Source organism: Chiloscyllium punctatum, chromosome 1 (genome assembly GCF_047496795.1).
Source record: "Chiloscyllium punctatum isolate Juve2018m chromosome 1, sChiPun1.3, whole genome shotgun sequence".
NCBI lineage: Eukaryota > Metazoa > Chordata > Chondrichthyes > Orectolobiformes > Hemiscylliidae > Chiloscyllium > Chiloscyllium punctatum.
The window spans coordinates 65,788,083-65,806,867 of record NC_092739.1 but is presented as its reverse complement, the minus strand read 5'-3'; the positions used below and the strand labels follow the sequence as shown (position 1 = coordinate 65,806,867).

Sequence of the window (18,785 nt, the reverse complement as noted above, 5' to 3'; positions counted from 1 at the left end):
CACCTTTTTACTACTTTTGCAATCTCTCGTCTTAGCTGCTGACATATTTTGTTATTCTGTAACTTCCTGCCACACGATGACTATCATTTCCCTCACTCTTATCTCGCCTGCTCCCCTGTCTCTCCCTCTCTCATATAGCACTTTTTTCCTTGACTGGACTCCTCACACTCCACTATTTAGATGAAAACCTTCTCTATTGCCATAGTGACAGAACATTGGTCCCAGCACAGTTCAGTTGAAGACCATCACAATGGTGCAGTTCCCATCTTTCCCTGCACTGGTACCTGTGCCCCAAGAGTAAAAATCCATTTCTCCCAAATCAATCCTTGCACCATGCGTTGAACAGTCTAATCTTAGTTACTCGACTCCAACTTACTCATGGTTCCGGTAATTCTCCTAAGAACAAATATTAAAAAGGGGTAAAAATTAAAATAGAATGACACCGCTATTGTGATGGCACATTATGCAAGTCTGTATTATTTGAAGGAAACATCCAGCTCCCAGCTCTTTCTAAAATTGCCCAGCAGTGCCTTTCCTTCAAATATTTATCCAGTTCCCTTTTGAATGTTATTACAGAATCTCCTGCCACCACTTGTTCAAACAGTGCACTCCAGTTCATAATCAGTCATGACAGTTTTCTTTATATCCATCTCCCTTCTGCTACCTTTCCTCAATTATATAAAATCTGTGCACTCTTGGTCCGGACCTTGGAGTCACTGGAAAGAGTTTATCTTTCTCTCTATCAAGCCCTTTAGCATTCTCTGCTCTAAGACAACAATTCCAGTTTCAGTGGTTCCCCATCCGTGGTCTTTCTAATAAAGCACTTCTGCACCCTCTCTCCAGGACTTTGACACGCTCCTAAATCTGGTGCTTAGAATTAAACTCCTGTGCAAACATACAAGTAATCACCTTCTTAACTAGACAGAAGACAACATTTAAAAAAAATGAAGATAATTACAATTCCAGCCTTGAATACTTGCTGTTCCCAAAGAGGAGAAGGTCCCAGAAGATCTCAGATAGAAGCTTTCCTAATAATGAGGGCTCTGGACAGAGTAGATAGTAAGGACAGTTTCTGCTCATAAAAAGGATCAAGAACCAGGTGATACCAATTTAAAGTAATTTGAAGAAGCAAAACAAAACAAGGCAAGGAAACACTTTTTCATACAAAGTGACTAGGTCTGGAATGCACTGCCTGGAAGTGAGGCAGAGCTGATCATTTAAATAGAGGTTACGGGTAAAAGGCAGGAAATTGGCACCAAGTCAGAATATTGAGAGCGTCGATGCAGGCATGAGGGGCTGAATGGCTTCCTTCTGCATCATAACATTGAGGATTCTGTTCTGTCACTGTCTCAAAGAGATAGTACAACATTCAATGCACACCACAGTCCGATCATATTAACACCAACATGCCTGCTAAGACTGCAGGGTTTATACTTGATGAAAAATATCTTGGTCCAACATCAAATTCCTGCGTGACTGAAATTTCGATGTCAGGTTATTAACCAGCGAACCCCACCAACGAAACATCAGAGAGGGTCGGGTGAGCAAAGAATGATTAAAGAATTAGAAAGTGGGGAACTCACTCAAGTCCACCCTGTGTGCACATGCTGTCATGACTGTGGCAGGCTTGGTGGCATGCAAGTGTCTGAGCCTTGGGACATTTCATCATATTTAAATCAGGCTCTCCGAACACACCTGGGAACCAGATTTTAAATGAACAATTGTCATTGGAGTTTTCAGGGGCTTGGAAAACTGGGCCCTGGAAGGGCGATGGGAGCTATAGACAGAGTTGGTAAATGCTTTTTAAGGGATGGACCAGATGGAGCTGCAGCACCACCATCCTGCCCCCACTCAGCCACTAGAGGAGGACCAGCCTCCCCCTTTGTCAATGGAGACCTCCCTTCACCCTCTCCAACCACCTTTCCCTGGCTCTCCCCGTCCCTGATTTCTGGGGACCATCCCTACTGCCATTATTTTTACAAGCTGACATCTGACCAGGCAACATACAAATTAAAATTCTGATAAGGCCCATACACAAGGTCCTCCAGGACTTCCTTGTCCCCAGCTCTAACCATCCTCCATCATACCCTTCCTGTAAACATCAGGGCATTAATATTTGAAAGATAGTATGGAGGAGGCAGATGGGAAAAAGATGAGCAATTGGGTGGAAGCTGGTGCAAGGTAGATAATGAGAGGAATGTGAGAAAAACAAGAAGATGGGGGAGACAGTTCGAATAGGTGGTCCCATTCAAGAAAAGCTGGGACAGCAATAGGAGTGACAGGAAGCGGAAAGGAGTCACTAAGGGCTGCACTTCAAGAACGTCCCTTCCATCGCAACTGCTGGTTGTCCCATTTCCTGCCATTTCACATTGTGTTACTGCCCAGCTCCCATCCAAATTGAGAAATAAAAGAGAGCCAAAGGAGAAAATGAAGCAGAGTTGCAGCAGGGAGGGGAAAAAAAATGAGACTCCCTGCACATACAGAGACTTAGAGAGAATGGTAGGTCAAAGGAAGGGAATTTACACCACCATCCGAATCCATTCAGCCCATCCTACATGTGTGCATTGCCCACAGCCAACTGACACAGGAAGTTCCTTTCTATCCACTTCAGAGATAAAGACTCATCCCAGCTGAAAGTTCAATCTTAAAATCCTCACAGACTAGAAATGGCTTTTCCCACGACACTGGGGACTCTCAAATTGACTGGGGTAGCGTGCAGAGGATACAGTTCCTGTAACCAAGCCCAGAGTCCCTGCATGACAGAAGGCAGCACTCTTTATAAGAATAGCAATCATCCCTCATGCTACTTAGGCCCTGGATCTGAAAGTCAGGTTTTGCCACACTGACAATCTGAGAACACCAAATCCAAGGGTTCATTCAATAACCAAAAGGTGCCAATCTTAGAAAGAGAGAGGGAGCAGTGCAGCATGAGAGAAACATCAGAGCACAGCCCAGGGACATATTTTTAAGCTACTTCCAGTCCAGACGACAATAAAATCCATAACACGGACAGAAAATACAGGCTATGGTTGGCCCACAGAAATAACAACTACTATGGTCACTGCCAATGTGATAACTTGCCAGACAAGACAACAATTACTGAGTAGTTGTGAAGGGCTTAAAGATCTGACGAAAGAAAGAGCTGAAACGTAGAAGGCGGCCAGTCTGTGGTACAAGATGTCATGAGATGCACAGTCCAGGAGATCATGGAAGAGCAAAATATTTTTTTTCACAGCACCAGTGAGAACATTATGGAGCAATGTAAAGTTGTAACATACTGTGGTTTGGGTCAATAAAGCAGTCAAACATTGTGTACTGTTCATACAGCAGTGCTTCAACCACACATCAGAATGAAATACTCTCTTTTCAATGCCAGTGTAAATGGGGAGTACAGAATCAATTAGCGTTACAAATATAACACTGAAATATAGGTTCTTGAAAATACTTGGTTTTGTTTCTTTTCTGTTTGATGTAATCTACATCATTCAGTCTGAACAATTATTTGTCACAAAGACATTTTTCCCTTTACTACGCTGACATTCTGGGTAACAGAAGATGGAGGACGGGAAACATTTTTGGCTGTAACACTGCTCTTTCTTTGAGATATTTTAGGTGTTGGAGATGATTTCCTTGAATTCCAGGAGCGGCAATTACTGTTTTATATGCTGTTGCATTGTTTTGGAACTTGAGGAAATAAATCAGAACAACAGCACTTTTAAAAGGGAGAGGAACAGACAAAGGAAGCACATGGTGAGGTCAATGCTTTAGGGGGTGGGGGGTGGGGGGAACGGTGAGGGAGAGAGACAGAGAAGCTCACATTGCTAACTGACGTAGCAGTGAACCTGCACACTACTGCCTTTGCTGTTTGAATTCGTGTATCGCTGGACATCGGAGTGCATCTTGGAAAATTAACTAACAGTGAAATTCACAACTAATCTTGGAGGAGCCCTGTTTGGAAGAGGTCACAGCAGAGAATCAGATAAATAAATATTTCAAGCGTGGCCTTACCGCAAGCCTGCAGTAGTGAGTAGAATGGGTTCTTTCTTGATTATATGTTACATTCAGATATGTCTCTTGATTAAACTTAAAAATATAAGGGATAAGCATTAATTTAACCTGGAGCAGTATTTTGTAGAGGTATAAGACAGGGCAATGTGCTGGTTCTAAAGATTGAAAGAAGCAAAGATGGCCTTTAGTAGAGGCTGTTCTTGTCAGATGTGGGAGTTTAGGGAAAGTTTACGTGTTACTGAGGATTATATCTGTAATAAATGCCATTGGTTGTGAATCCTATCAGATCAAATGGATCAGATGGAGAGACAGAGACATTGAGGAATTTACAAGAGCAGGTGGATGTGATGGATAGTAGTTATAGGAAAGGGGAAAAGTCGCAGATACAGTCACATAGATGGGTTAACTCCAGGAAAGGGAAAAGAGGTAGGCAATTAGTGCAGGGGTCTTCTGTAGCTATCCCTATTTCAAGCTGTTTTGGAAAATGTAGGAGGTGATGAATTCTCAGGGGAACGTAGCACAAACAGCCAAGTTTCTGGTATTGAGACTGGCTCTAATATAATGAGAGGTACGTCAGATTCCAAGAGATAATTGTGTTCAGGAACTCTCTAGTTCGAGGTATAGACAGATGTCTCTGTGGCCAGCAGCGAAAAATCAGAATGGTGTGTTGCTTCCCTGGTGCCAGGATCAAGGATGTCTCAGCGAGGGTGTGAGAATGTTCACACTGGAACCAAAGGCATAGGAAGGGAAAAGATTGAGATTCTAAAGGGAGAATATACACAGAGTTAGGCAGGATTTTAAAAAAGGAGATCCTCGAGAGTAGTAATATCTGGACTACTCCTGGTGCTGCGAGCTAGTGAGGGTAGGAATAGGAGGACAGAACAAATGAATGCATGGCTGAGGAGCTGGTGCAGGGGAGAAGGGTTCACATTTCTGGAACATTGGAATTCCTTCTGGGACAGAAGTGACCTGTACAAGAAGGACAGATTGCACCTGAATTGGAAGGGGACGAATATACTGGGAGGGAGATTTGCTAGAGCTGCTTGGGAGGATTTAAACTAGTAAGGTGAGGGGTTGGGACTCAGGGAGATAGTGAGGAAAGAGATTAATCTGAAACTGGTACAGTTGAGAACCAAGGCGAGTCAAACAGTCAGGGCAGGCAGGGACAAAGCAGAAAACAAGGTAGGACTGATAATTTAAACTGCATTTATTTCAATGCAAGAGGCCTAACAGGGAAGGCAGATGAACTCGAGGCATGGTTAGCAACATGGGACTGGGATATCATAGCAATTACAGAAAAATGGCTCAGGGATGGACAGGACTGGCAGCTTAATGTTCCAGGATACAAATGCTACAGGAAGGTTAGAAAGGGAGGAAGAGAGGAGGAGGAGTGGTGTTTTTGATAAGGGATAGAATTACAGCTTGCTGAGGGAGGATATTCCTGGAAGTACATCCAGGGAAGTTATTTGGGTGGAACTGAGAAATAAGAAAAGGGATGATCACCTTATTGGGATTGTATTATAGACCCCCTAATAGTCAGAGGGAAATTGAGAAACAAACTTGTAAGGAGATCTCGGCTGAGAGAATTATAGGGTGGTTATGGTAGAGGATTTTAACATAGTGTTAAGGGTTTAGCTAGAGAGGAATTTGTTAAGTGTATACAAGACAATTTTCTGATACAGCATGTGGATGTACCTACGAGAGAAGGTGCAAAACTTGACCTACTCTTGGGAAATAAGGCAAGGCAGGTGACTGAGGTGTCAGTGGGGGAGCACTTTGGGGCCAGCAACTATAATTCTATTAGATTTAAAATAGTGATGGAAAAGGATAGACCAGATCTAAAAGTTGAAGTTCTAAATTGGAGAAAGGCCAATTTTGACGGTATCGGGCAAGAATTTTCAAAAGCTGATTGGGGGCAGATGTTCTCAGGTAAAGAGATGGCTGAAAACTGGGAAGTCTTCAGAAATGAGATAACAAGAGTCCAGAGACAGTTAGGGTGAAAGGGAAGGCTAGTAGGAATAGGGAATACTGGATGACTTAAGAAATTGAGAGTTTGGTTAAGAAAAAGAAGGAAGCATATGTCAAATATAGTCAGGATAGACAGAGTGAATCCTTAGAAGAGTAGAAAGGCAATAGGAGTATACTTCTGAGGAAAATCAGGAGGGCAAAAAGCGGACATAAGATAGCTTTGGCAAATAGAGTCAAGGAGAATCCAAAGAATTTTACAAATATATTAAGGACAAAAGGGTAACTAGGGAGAGAATAGGACCCCTCAAAGATCATGCAAGGCAGCCTTTATGTGGAGCCGCAGAAGCTGGGGGAGACCCTAGACAAGTATTTTGCATCAGTATTTACTGTGGAAAAGGACATGGAAGATATACAATGTAGGGAAATAGATGGTGACATCTTGAAAAATGTCCATATTACAAAAGAGGAAGTGCTGGATGTCTTGAAACGCATGAAAGTGGATAAATCCCCAGGGCCTGATCAGGTGTACCCTAGAACTCTGTGGGAAGCTTTGGAAGTGATTGCTGGGCCTCTTGCTGAGATATTTATATCATTGATAGTCACAGGTGAGGTGCCAGACCACAAAGTTGGCTAACGTGGTGCCACTATTTAAGAAAGGTGGTAAGGACAAGCCAGGGATCTACAGACCAGTGAGCCTGACGTTGGTGGTGGGCAAGTTGTTGGAGGGAATCCTGAGGGACAGGATGGACATGTATTTGAAGTGCCTGGATTAGAGCGGTGCTTGAAAAACAGTAGGTCAGGCAGCATCCGAGGAGCAGGAAAATCCACATTTCTGGCAAAAGCCCTTCATCATGTAGCATTTGTCTCCTGGAACATTAAGCTGCCAGTCCTGTCCATCCCTGAGCCATGTTTCTGTAATTGCTATGATATCCCAGTCCCATGTTCCTAACCATGTCCTGAGTTCATCTGCCTCCCTGTTATGCCTCTTGCATTGAAATAAATGCAGTTTAAATTATCAGAAGGTAGCCAAGAGTACAATAGGTGAATGGAGATGTGGGTGAGGGTGATAGGTCGGAGAGGAGGGTGGAACAGATAGGTGGGAAGGAAGATTGGCAGGTAGGACAGGTCATGAGGATCGTGCTGAGCTGGCAGGTTGGAACTGGAGTAAGATGGAGGGAGGGGAATGAGGAAATTGGTGAAATCCACATTGATGCTGTGGGGTTGAAGTATTCAGAGGCAGAAGCTGAGGCGTTCTTCCTCCAGGAGTCAGGTGGTGAGGGAGTAGTGGTGGAGGAGGCCCAAGTCCTGCATGTCCTTGGTAGAGTGGGAGGGGGAGTTGACGTGTTCAGCCACAGGACAGTGGGGTTGATTGGTGCACGTGTCCCAGAGATGTTCCCTAAAGCGCTGGGCCCTGCTGTGCTTTTCCAGCACCGCTCTAATCTAGACTCTGATCTCCAGCATCTGCAGTCCTCACTTTCGCCATGTATTTAAAAAAGACAAGGACTGATTAAGGATAGTCAACATGGCTTTGTGCGTGGGAAATCATGTCTCTTAAACCTGATTGAATTTTTTGAAGAAGTAACAAAGAGGATTGAGGCCAGAGCGGTTATCATGTGATCTATATGGACTTCGGCAAGGCATTTGACAAGGTTCCCCATGGAAGTCTCGTTAGCAAGGTTAGATCTCAGGGAATACAGGGAGAACTCACCATTTGAATACAGAATTGGCTCAAAAGGTAGAAGACAGAGGATTATGGTAGAGGGTTGTTTTTCAGACTGGAGGCCTGTGACCAGTGGAGTGCCACAAGGATCATGCTGGGTTCACTGCTTTTCATCATTTATATAAATGATTTGGATGTGAGCATAAAAGAGGTATCATTAGTAAATTTGCAGATGTCACCAAAATTAGGGGTGTTGTGGACAGCGAAGAAGGTTACCTCAGATAACAACAGGATCTTGATCAGATGGACCAATGGGCCTAGAAGTGGCAGATGGAGATTAATTCAGATAAATGCGAGGTGCTGCATTTTGGGAAAGCAAATCTTAGCAGGACTTATACACCTAATGGTAAGGTCCTAGGGAGTGTTGCTGAACAAACAGACCTTGGAGTGCAGGTTCATAGCTCCTTGAAAGTGGAGTTACAGGTAGATAGGATAGTGAAGGCGGCATTTGGTATGCTTTCTTTTATTGGTCAGAGTATTGAATATAGGTCATGTTGCAGCTGTACAGGACATTGGTTAGGCCACTGTTGGAATATCACATGCAATTCTGGTCTCCTTCCTACCTGAACAATGTTGTGAAACTTGAAAAGGTTCAGAAAAGACTTACAAGGATGTTGCCAGAGTTGGAGGATTTCAGCTATAGGGAGAGGTTGAATCAGCTAGGCCTGTTTTCCCTGAAGCATCGGAGGCTGAGGGGTGACCTCAGAGGTTTTAAAATCATGAGGGGCATAGATAGGATAAATAGGCAAAGTCTTTTCCCTGGGGTGGGAGAGTCCAGAACTAGAGGGCATAGGTTTAGGGTGAGAGGAGAAAGATATAAAAGAGACCCAAAGGCAATGTTTTCCCATAGAGAGTGGTATGTGTATGGAATGAGCTGCTAGAGGGAGTGGTGGGGGCTGGTACAATTGCAACATTTAAAAAGGTAACTGGATGGGTATATGAAGAGGAAGGGTTTGGAGGGATGTAGGCTAGGTGCTGACAGGCGGGACTAGATTGGATATCTGGTCAGCATGGCCAGGTTGAACCAAAGGGTCTGTTTCCATGCTGTACATCTCTATGACTCTATGACATAGATAAAAGCCTCTCACAGCCAAACTGTTCAACACCCAACATTGACAGGAAAATTACATACCTTCCAGAAAGATGTTCACAATTTGTAGCAAGTTTTAAAGTGCAAAACATTACACGGAGTTACTGAATACTTCCTAACTCAAACTCTCAGGTCTCAATACAGCCAAAGGAAGGAAAGAAAATGAGGGTTACATTTTCTAAACACTTTCTGCATTCCATTCACAATTCAGTGTGAAATGTGGACAAATACACTTGTGCAGATGTCAAGCAAGTGTGGGACTGGACCCTCCTGGAAATAGCTGTCCGATAGTTGGTAATTTGCATGCAGACATTGCCTGGTGTTGGCTAGTTAGATAAGTAACAATACAGAAGGAAGCAAAGGTCTCAAGTCAACAGCGGAGCTATTGCTTCACATGAATCAGTGTGTTTTACAAAGAAGTGCCAAGAAGGACATGTGGGATAAGTAACCACATGCAGGATGATTAATAGGAGACTGTGGTGTTGGGGTGGAGGACTAGGTAACTAACAGAATTCAGTCATTTCCAGGATGGCAACTTATAACTGGTGGAGTGCCAATGGAGTCAGTGATGGGGCCACATTTATTTCCAGCACATGTTAATGCCTTGCATGATGGAAGTAAATGTACCATCGCCAAGTTTACAGAAGACAAAAATAAGTGAGATGGTAGGTCTTATGGTCTTGGTGAGGATGACACTGTCTGCAATGGGGTATAAACAGGTTTAATGTGGGGGCAAAACCGTAGTAAATGGAATAGAATTTGGAAACTGAGAGGGGATGTATTTTGGCAGAAAGAATGATCATCAGTTAAATGGGGAAAGGATGCAGAAAGCTGAAGCACAGAGGGAGGTGGGGTCCTTGTAAATGAATCACAAAAAGCTAGCTTTCAAGTTTAGCAAGTAATAGGGAAGGCAAATCGAACATTGGTGTTTATTTCAAGGAGAATAGAGCATCAAAATAGAGAAAACTTAATGTATATGAGGCAGTCATCAGACCACAGCTGAAATCAACAGTGGTGTAGTGATAAGGTCAGTAGACCAAAACACCAGATTAACATTCTGGGGCATGGCTGTGAAACCCACTATAGTAAAATGTGAGATTTGAATTCATTAATAACTTTGGAGAGCGATACAGATATAACTCTTAGGACTAAAGTGATTAAATAATGTGGAGATAAGATAACTCCACAAAGGCTGGTATCCTGTCATCAAGTCACCTTTTATTTATACACAGAGTTCTTGACATTGATCCAGCTCCCTCAGAGTAACCAGGTGACTAACACCTTATTTATCAGACAGTGCTCCTGATTGGACCATTAACAGCTCCAATCATGGAACACATATTCTATGAGGTCTGACTTCATTACAATTACTGCAGTCCAGTCCAAGATTCACAAGGTTGATTCTGCATATGGTGAAGTTTTCTTATGTGTAGCAGGTAAGTAGATTGGGCTTGTATTCACTGAGGTTTAGAAAAGCAAGAGGAGACCTTATTGAAACATTAAAAGTTTTTAGTGAACTTAAAAGGGTAGATGCAGAGAGGTTTCTTCTCCTTGTGGGAATATCTAGGGCAGAGTGCAAAATCTCAGGGTTACCCACTTAAAACAGAGATGAGGAGAAATTTCTTCTCTCAGACAGTAGTTAATTTGTGGAATAAGTATATTCAAAGCTGAGTTGGTCAGATTTTTAATCAGCAAGAGAATCAAGAGTTATGGGGAAAAGGCAGGAAAGTGGAATTAAGGATTATCAGATCAGCCATGATCTCAGTAAATGGCAGAACAACCTCCGAGTCAGACAGCACAGAAACTGACCCTTTAGCCAACTTATCCATGCCAATCTGGTTTCCCCAAACTTAACTAGTCCCACTTGCCTGCATTTTGTCCATATTGCTCTAAACCTTTCCTGTTCACATATCTGCCCAAATGTATTGTAAAATGTTGTCTTGTACATGCCTCCACCACTTCCTCTGGCAGCTCATTCCACATATGAACCACACCGTGAAAGTGTTGCCCCTCGGGTGCCTTTTAATTCTTTCCCCTCTCACCATAAACCTATACCCTCGAGGTTTGTGACATGATCGACTAAATGGCCTACTCCTACATCTTATTGTCAGAAAGACAAACAAAAAGAGGGTTGAGAAAGTTAACAATTACAACCATGACTGTCATAACCCTCTCCACTGGCTACTGGATATATTAAAATATAAATTGAAACGTGTACTTTTATTATAGATTCTTAACTTGCTTCAACTCTCCAATAATTTTCTTCTTTTACATTTGGATCACTACTTGGTTCAAACCAGTGTTCTGTCATCAGATCCCAAATTCCAGTTTCCACCTGTCCTCTCAGTATTCCTAGATTCCATTAGCATCAAACTTCCACCCCCTTCACATCATATTTCTCCTGGTTATCTTCACATTGTATTTCTATGGTTGTTGATTGCTTATCTAAATTGAATGCCAGTCATTTTTCATATAGTTTTTTAGTCCTTCAAATTTTTCACTTTACTCCTGTTTGCTTCTATCATGATTTCATTTTATGCTTTCTCCATTTTCTAAATTTGTTAAACATCCATGGAATCCTAAAGCTTATTCATGTAAAATAACTTCTTTATCCAGCACCTTTTCCTTTCAATTAATCTCAACATCATTTTAAAGCCATTTAAAATTTGGTGTTGTTTCAAACTGGAGATTTTTGGCTTTACTTTGTATCAATTTATTTTGACAGTAGATGCCAACTGAATCTCAAAAATCACAGACATTAGCAACATATGAACTATAGACGATCTTTACTGTCCCCAAACCATTTACAACTGAACAGAAGACTGTGAAGAAGCAACTGGTGATAAAATGAATTTGCTCATGTCTAATAATCCTTTACCCAAGATCTGTAGTAGCAGAGACAGCACACTCTGGGATCAATTGATTACACAACTCTCACTCAAACAAATAGGTTTCTCTGATAATATAAACCTAACTAACAGGATGTCCACTAGACAAAAACTGAGAAATGATTGTAAGAAAGAAAGAAATGGGAGCAAGAATATACCAGACAACCTCTCAAGTCTGCTCTGCCAAGATGATCATGGCTAATCTTCAACTTCAACTCCACCTTCTTGCTCATTTTCTAGATCTCTTGGATTGAGAAACCCAAAAACCTGTCTATCTCAGCCTTAAATACACAATGTTAGAGCATCCACAATCCTCTGGAGTAAAGAATTCCAAAGGTTTACAATCCTCAAGTGGGTTCTGAATGACTGACCCCTTATCTTGAGACTGTGCTCCCACAGTCTTGATTCTTCAGCCAGCAAAACATCTTAACAAGGGTTACCCTTCAATATTGATGAAATAATTTCTCAATCTTCTAAACTCTACAAAATGCAGACACTATCTATTCAGCTTCTTAGCTGTGGAACCAATCTAGTGAACTTTCAATGGAATTCAATACAAACACACTCTTCCTTAAGCAAGGCGGCCAAAATCGTACATCTGGTATTGCCGATCAGAGACTTCCAACCTGGCCAGTTACCGCATATAGTGGGCATGCTGGACAGGGATGTGGAGGACCTTAGTCACAAACTGCTCCGCTCGGTTCTCAGTATCTTGGCAACTGCTAGCACTCTAACCCAGTAACAGCCACATAACCCTGGCATTCTGCTCCAGGCAAACAGATCCCAGAGTCAGGGCATTCTACCTACAACAAAAAGGAAGCCTGGATGGCCATGAATTTTAGAAAATGGACGTTGAAACTTACCCAAATTAGTCATGATCTCAGGCAACAGCCAAAGAAAACAGAACAACACTGCAGAAATACAACCAATCTGGGTTACTGGGTTGATTCAGTTTATACAAAGATCATTTTGAAAATATGGATGCCTGAAAATAATGTGACTAGCGTGATGCCAGATCCACAAGTTTGTGAAAATGACAACTTTCTCTGCATTTTAAAAAGATGAAGTGTTACAGCAGCAGTGAGACCACACCTGGAGTACTGTGTACAGTTCTGGTCTCCAAATTTGAGGAAAGACATTCTGTCTATTGAGGGAGTACAGCGTAGGTTCACGAGGTCAATTCCTGGAATGGCAGGATTGCCTTACACGGAAAGACTGAAGCGACTGGGCTTGTATACCCTTGAGTTTAGAAGACTGAGAGGGGATCTGATTGAGACATATAAGATTATGAAAGGACTGGACACTCTGGCAGCAGGAAACATGTTTCCGCTGATGGGGGAGTGCCGAACCAGAGGACACAACTTAAAAATACGGGGTAGACCATTTAGGACAGAGATGAGGAGAAACTACTTCACCCAGAGAGTGGTGGCTGTGTGGAATGCTCTGCCCTAGAGAGCAGTGGAGGCCCAGTCTCTGGATTCATTTAAGAAAGAATTGGATAGAGCTCTTAAAGATAGTGGAGTCAAGGGTTATGGAGATAAGGCTGGAACAGGATACTGATTGGGAATGATCAGCCATGATCATATTGAATGGCGGTGCAGACTCGAAGGGCTGAATGGCCTACTCCTGCATCTATTGTCTATTGTCAATGATTAAATCAATGAGACCTTACCGTGAACAGCATGGTCCTATTTGCCTTCATGTTAGTTGGTTGCACAATATTCGGTGCACTGACAGCACGCTTCCGGGCTTCGAGTAAGCCACCACTTTGTGCTCCATCGCAGTTTGAACTGCTGTTCAAGTCAAGCGAGCCACTTTTCTCCAAACAACTCTGGGACTGTGTGACTGAAAGTTCATCTTGAATGGTCAGTTTAGGAGCAGATTTGTTCCTCTTTTGCACTAAGGGTGTTGGAAGTCTGGAAGGAAAGAAGCGTGAATTCTCTGTTCGTGGTCTTTCAGTCCGCTTCTGCTCCACTCCTTCCTTACTGCCCTCGGTGTTGTGTTTCCTAACGTGATTGAACTTCTCGATACATTCATCGATTAGAGCTGGAGGAGCTTTCTTGTGTGCCACCGTCACCTTCCCGACAAACAGAACCTCATATTTCTGAGCAAAAGAATCGTCGTCGTGTGCACGGATCTGTGTCTCTTCCTGCCGTACGATCTTGCCAGCCTGACGGATAGTATTGATGATCTCAGGAACCTAAGGAACCAAAGGACAAGCATTCAGAATTTCTCATGACGGACAACTAAGATAGACTGCAGGATCCAGGTCTATAAATCAACCAGAGGCACAGCATTTAAAACCCTGTACTTGCCTCTATTAAATATTCTACCCAAAAAGGTTTTAAAGGTTTATTTCACTTGTTCAAATTCATATCCACCAGTCTTAATCATTTCATTTTCACTCTGCATCTTAGAACTGTTTACAGATTTCTCCTTGACCAAAATGGCTCCAGAGGACTCTGTTGTTTCCTTGAGCAATACCCTACACAGTCTCTGTCAGTCAGTCAGTCAATCACAATTCACTAGTTACTTCAATTTAAATCCATGATTTATAGAGCTGCATGGAAGCACGAGCTTTTGCAGCACAGCTCCTTTATCAGGTAGCTGAAGGTGCAGTGCTCTGAAAGCTAGTGCTTCCAAATAAACCTTTTGGACTATAACCTGGTGTTGTGTGATTTTTTTTAAACTTTGTGCACCCCAGTCCAACACTGGCTCCTCCACATCATGCTTTGCAATAAAGGCAAGCACATCAAACACCCTCTTCACTATCCTATCTACCTGCGACTCCACTTTCAAGGAGCTATGAACCTGCACTCCAAGGTCTCTTTGTTCAGCAACACTCCCTAGAACCTTACCATTAATTGTATAAGTCCTGCTAAGATTTGTTTTCCAAAAATGCAGCACTTCACATTTATCTAAATTAATCTCCTTATAATCTTTACTTTTAAGCTCGCTTATGTTTTCCAGCTAAAATATTTTTTCTCTGGGGAGACACACTGTTCTTGCTATAAAAATGAATAACCTCATATGTCCCCACACGATACACCACCTGCTACCTTATGATTTCATCACTTACCTCTGTCTCTTCATCCAAGTCTTGAATATTAGTTATAAATAGCTGAACCATTCCAATAGTCTCAGCTTGCCAACTTGAAAAAATCCAATTTATTCACTGCTTCCTTTTCACAATGAATTCTTTACCTATACTAAAAAAGACCACCATTTCAAATGCCCTTATCGTATACATTGACCTCTTGTACGGTACCTTTGAATATCTAAAAAAAGGTATTCAATATCCCACAGATACTTTTTCCCCTTTAACTATTCTAATTACATCCTAAAAACATTCTAGTAAGGCTAAATCTGTTTGTCTCTATAAATGGCACTAAATTCCACACCTCTCCCCCCAAAAAAGGGGTGCGAGAAAAGAAGAGGAATTTTGTATGACAAATTCAGCCATAAAACACTGACAAATAAAACTGTCCACTCTTTCTTCAATTAACTCCAACTATGGTACTGGAGCAATAAGGGCAGAAAAAGCACTACAAAACTATTGAAATAACTCCTTCTAGTCCCAGAAGACAGGGTCTATTATGTGGTAAAAACAATGACTGCAGATGCTAGAAACCAGATTCTGGTGTACTGGTGCTGGAAGAGCACAGCAGTTCAGGCAGTGTCCAAGGAGCAGTAAAATTGACGTTTCGGGCAAAAGCCCTTCATCAGGGATAAAGGCAGAGAACCTGAAGAGTGGAGAGATAAGTGAGAGGAGGGTGGGGGTGGGGAGAAAGTAACATAGAGTACAATAGGTGAGTGGGGGAGGGGATGAAGGTGATAGGGAGGAGGGTGGAGTGGATAGGTGGAAAAGAAGAAAGGCAGGTAGGATAAGTCATGGGGACAGTGGTGAGCTGGAAGTTTGGAATTAGGGGGAGGTGGGGGAAGGGGAAATGAGGAAACTATTGAAGTCCACATCGATGCCCTGGGGTTGAAGTGTTCCGAGGCGGAAGATGAGGCGTTCTTCCTCCAGATGCCTGGTGGTGAGGGAGCGGCGGTGAAGGAGGCCCAGGACCTCCATGGCCTCGGCAGAGTGGGAGGGGGAGTTGAAACGTTGGACCGCAGGGCGGTGTGGTTGATTGGTGCGGGTGTCCCGGAGATGTTCCCTAAAGCGCTCTGCTAGGAGGCGTCCAGTCTCCCCAATGTAGAGGGGGCTGCATCGGGAGCAATGGATACAATAAAAGATTTTGATGGATGTGCAGGTTGCTCCCAATGCGGTCTCCTCTACATTGGAGAGACCGCATTGGGACATGGAGGTCCTGGGCGCTACCTTCACCGCCGCTCCCTCACCACCAGACGCCTGGAGGAAGAACACCTCATCTTCCGCCTCGGAACACTTCAACCCAAGGGCATCAATGTGGACTTCAACAGTTTCCTCATTTCCCCTTCCCCCACCTCACCCTAGTTCTAAACTTCCAGCTCAGCACTGTCCCCATGACTTGTTCTACCTGCCTATCTTCTTTTCCACCAATCCACTCCACCCTCCTCCCTGACCTATCCCCTCCCCCACTCACCCATTGTACTCTATGCTTCTTTCTCCCTACCCCCACCCTCCTCTAGCTTATCTGTCTACCCTTCAAGCTCTCTGCCTTTATTCCTGATGAAGGGCTTTTGCCCGAAACGTCAATTTTCCTGCTCCTCAGATGCTGCCTGAACTGCTGTGCTCTTCCAGCACCACTAATCCAGGGTCTATTATATGTGCAAGCTATAGAATACACTGAAGGAGCTCAGCCAAACTGACTGCTACAGCACTTCACTCCCCAGTAAGCCCTAACAACAGAATATTAGAAGCAGCAGCACTGTTAGAAATCATCAGCTCCCAGTCTCTCATCATTCTGACGTAAACTTTCATTGCTCTTCACTCATGCATATTATCATGCATTTTCCTATCCAATATTCCTCTTAAGGAAGGAAGACCTTAAGGAGTGCAGCAGTACCAGCAGTATTACCACCTTTATTAGACAGCAAGGAATATGGCAATAAACATGACCTGATCGTAATGATTTACATAGAGTCATAGAGTCAGAGATGTAAGCCATGGAAACAGACCCTTCGGTCCATCTCGTCTATGCTGACCAGATATCCAAAGCTAATCTACTCCTATTTGCCAACATCTTGTGAATAATTTTGATATTTTAAAATGGCAATTTCCATGTATCAAGCCTCTTCACCAGTACAGATTTCAATTCATAACCTCTTGATTTCTAACCCAGTAATATAACCATTGGGTTATTGTATCTAATTGTACGAGACTAGAGTCAGTTTTCTGCCAGGAGAAAGTGAGGACTGCAGATGCTGGAGATCAGAGTCAAGTGTGTGGTGTTGAAAAAGCACATCAGGTCAGGCAGCATCCAAGGAGCAGGAGAATCGACGTTTAAGCCAGAAACGTCTATTCTCCTGGTCCTCAGACGCTGTTTGACATGCTGCGCTTTTCCAGCGCCACACACTTGACTCAGTTTTCTGCCAATAGACTGAAAAAAAACCCCAGCCCTTACCAGGGAATAGGATTGTGCATCAATGTTCCTACAGTTACATCTATTTTATACCAGCTTAAGAAAACAAAGCTCTGCAGTGGGGGTCTAGCGAGGTAGCAGTTTGTTGATTGGCTGTATGATCAGGAAATACAGACAGAACAGTGAAATCCAGTAAGGAAAGTGTACATCATAAAGACAATTATTTACATTTTTGTTGTTTTTTGATTAAGACTGCAATTATTTCCTTTGTCGTTATCAAATTTGTTCTGCAGACTCCCTAAGTGTTTTAATTATTGGGGACAGTTTGAGGGGCTGCTACATTTGAATACCACAGCCAACTGCTTTTTGATTTCTAAATATTGGCTCAACTCCACCTAGCAATAAGGACAGGCTTGTCGCGAGATTTTTAATAGGCCATCCAAAAAAAATATCAGTCACACAAGCAGTACCAAGGTGAGTTAGAGTTAGAGTTAGAGTTAGAGTTAGAGTTAGAGTTAGAGTTAGAGTTAGAGTTAGAGTTAGAGTTAGAGTTAGAGTTAGAGTTAGAGTTAGAGTTAGAGTTAGAGTTAGAGTTAGAGTTAGAGTTAGAGTTAGAGTTAGAGTTAGAGTTAGAGTTAGAGTTAGAGTTAGAGTTAGAGTTAGAGTTAGAGTTAGAGTTAGAGTTAGAGTTAGAGTTAGAGTTAGAGTTAGAGTTAGAGTTAGAGTTAGAGTTAGAGTTAGAAGCAAACTTCATGCAGAACATCACTGCTTAGCTGGACTGCTGAAAAGACAAGTAGTTTTTACAGATTCAGTGAAAATCAAAGAGTATATGGTGAACTCTGTTTTATTAGAATTCAAAGTTACTACAAGGCATTATTAGGCAGCTCAGGCTCAGGAAAAGGTCTTAGGGTCTCAGAAAAAGATGCGTCACTAATAGATCAGTGCAACTACAGGTGAGGGCAAGTATTTGCTTTTAGCCACCAAACCACGTTCGAGCTCAGGAAACAAAATCGAGAGGCTTTAGTGAAACTCATTGTTTGTGAAAAGCTGGAGTCTTGCCTCTGAGCAAGGGCTTGAGTGCAGTTTCCAAGAATTCAGGGAAGAAGCGTGAACCAACACAATATGGGAAGTTATTGGGGGCGCTCATGACAGAGGGACTTCTGAGGGTGTTTCAAGTCAGCAAATATGTAGAATCACAATCCCTTGTGAAATTTTAATCAGATTTACTGACCCACAGTGCCATTAATGCCTGGGAGGCATTGCTGAGAAATCTGTAGGCGCTGTCCTGATTGCATTTGCTATTTGATGCATTCTGTCTGGTATCTGATCATCATTTGTCTGTATTATACTATATGTGTACTGTACTATATGCCTCTCACTATAATTTGGTATGTTAGAAAATAAGCAAAACCGTTCACGACGACCAGATTTCCCAAACTAAACAGCCCCATTTGCCTGCGTTATGTCAATATCTCTCTAAACCTTGCCTATTCATGTCCCTGTCCAAATGTCTTTTAAACATTGTAACTGTACTTGCATCTACCATTCCCTCTGGCACTTCATTCCACACACAAACCACCCTCTGCATGAAAAAGTTGCCACCC

At 42.7% G+C, this 18,785-nt stretch overlaps 1 protein-coding gene across 5 annotated transcripts in view; it reads right to left on the bottom strand.

The window, feature by feature from the left end:
- Positions 1-18,785, bottom strand: part of tbc1d1 (TBC1 (tre-2/USP6, BUB2, cdc16) domain family, member 1) — a 292,458-nt gene that overhangs the window by 151,907 nt on the left and 121,766 nt on the right. For all 5 annotated transcript variants that reach the window (XM_072567442.1, XM_072567448.1, XM_072567455.1 and 2 more), the window contains exon 2: positions 13,347-13,874. In XM_072567442.1, the coding sequence (XP_072423543.1) occupies positions 13,347-13,874 (528 nt within the window). The remainder of the gene's footprint in view (positions 1-13,346; positions 13,875-18,785) is intronic.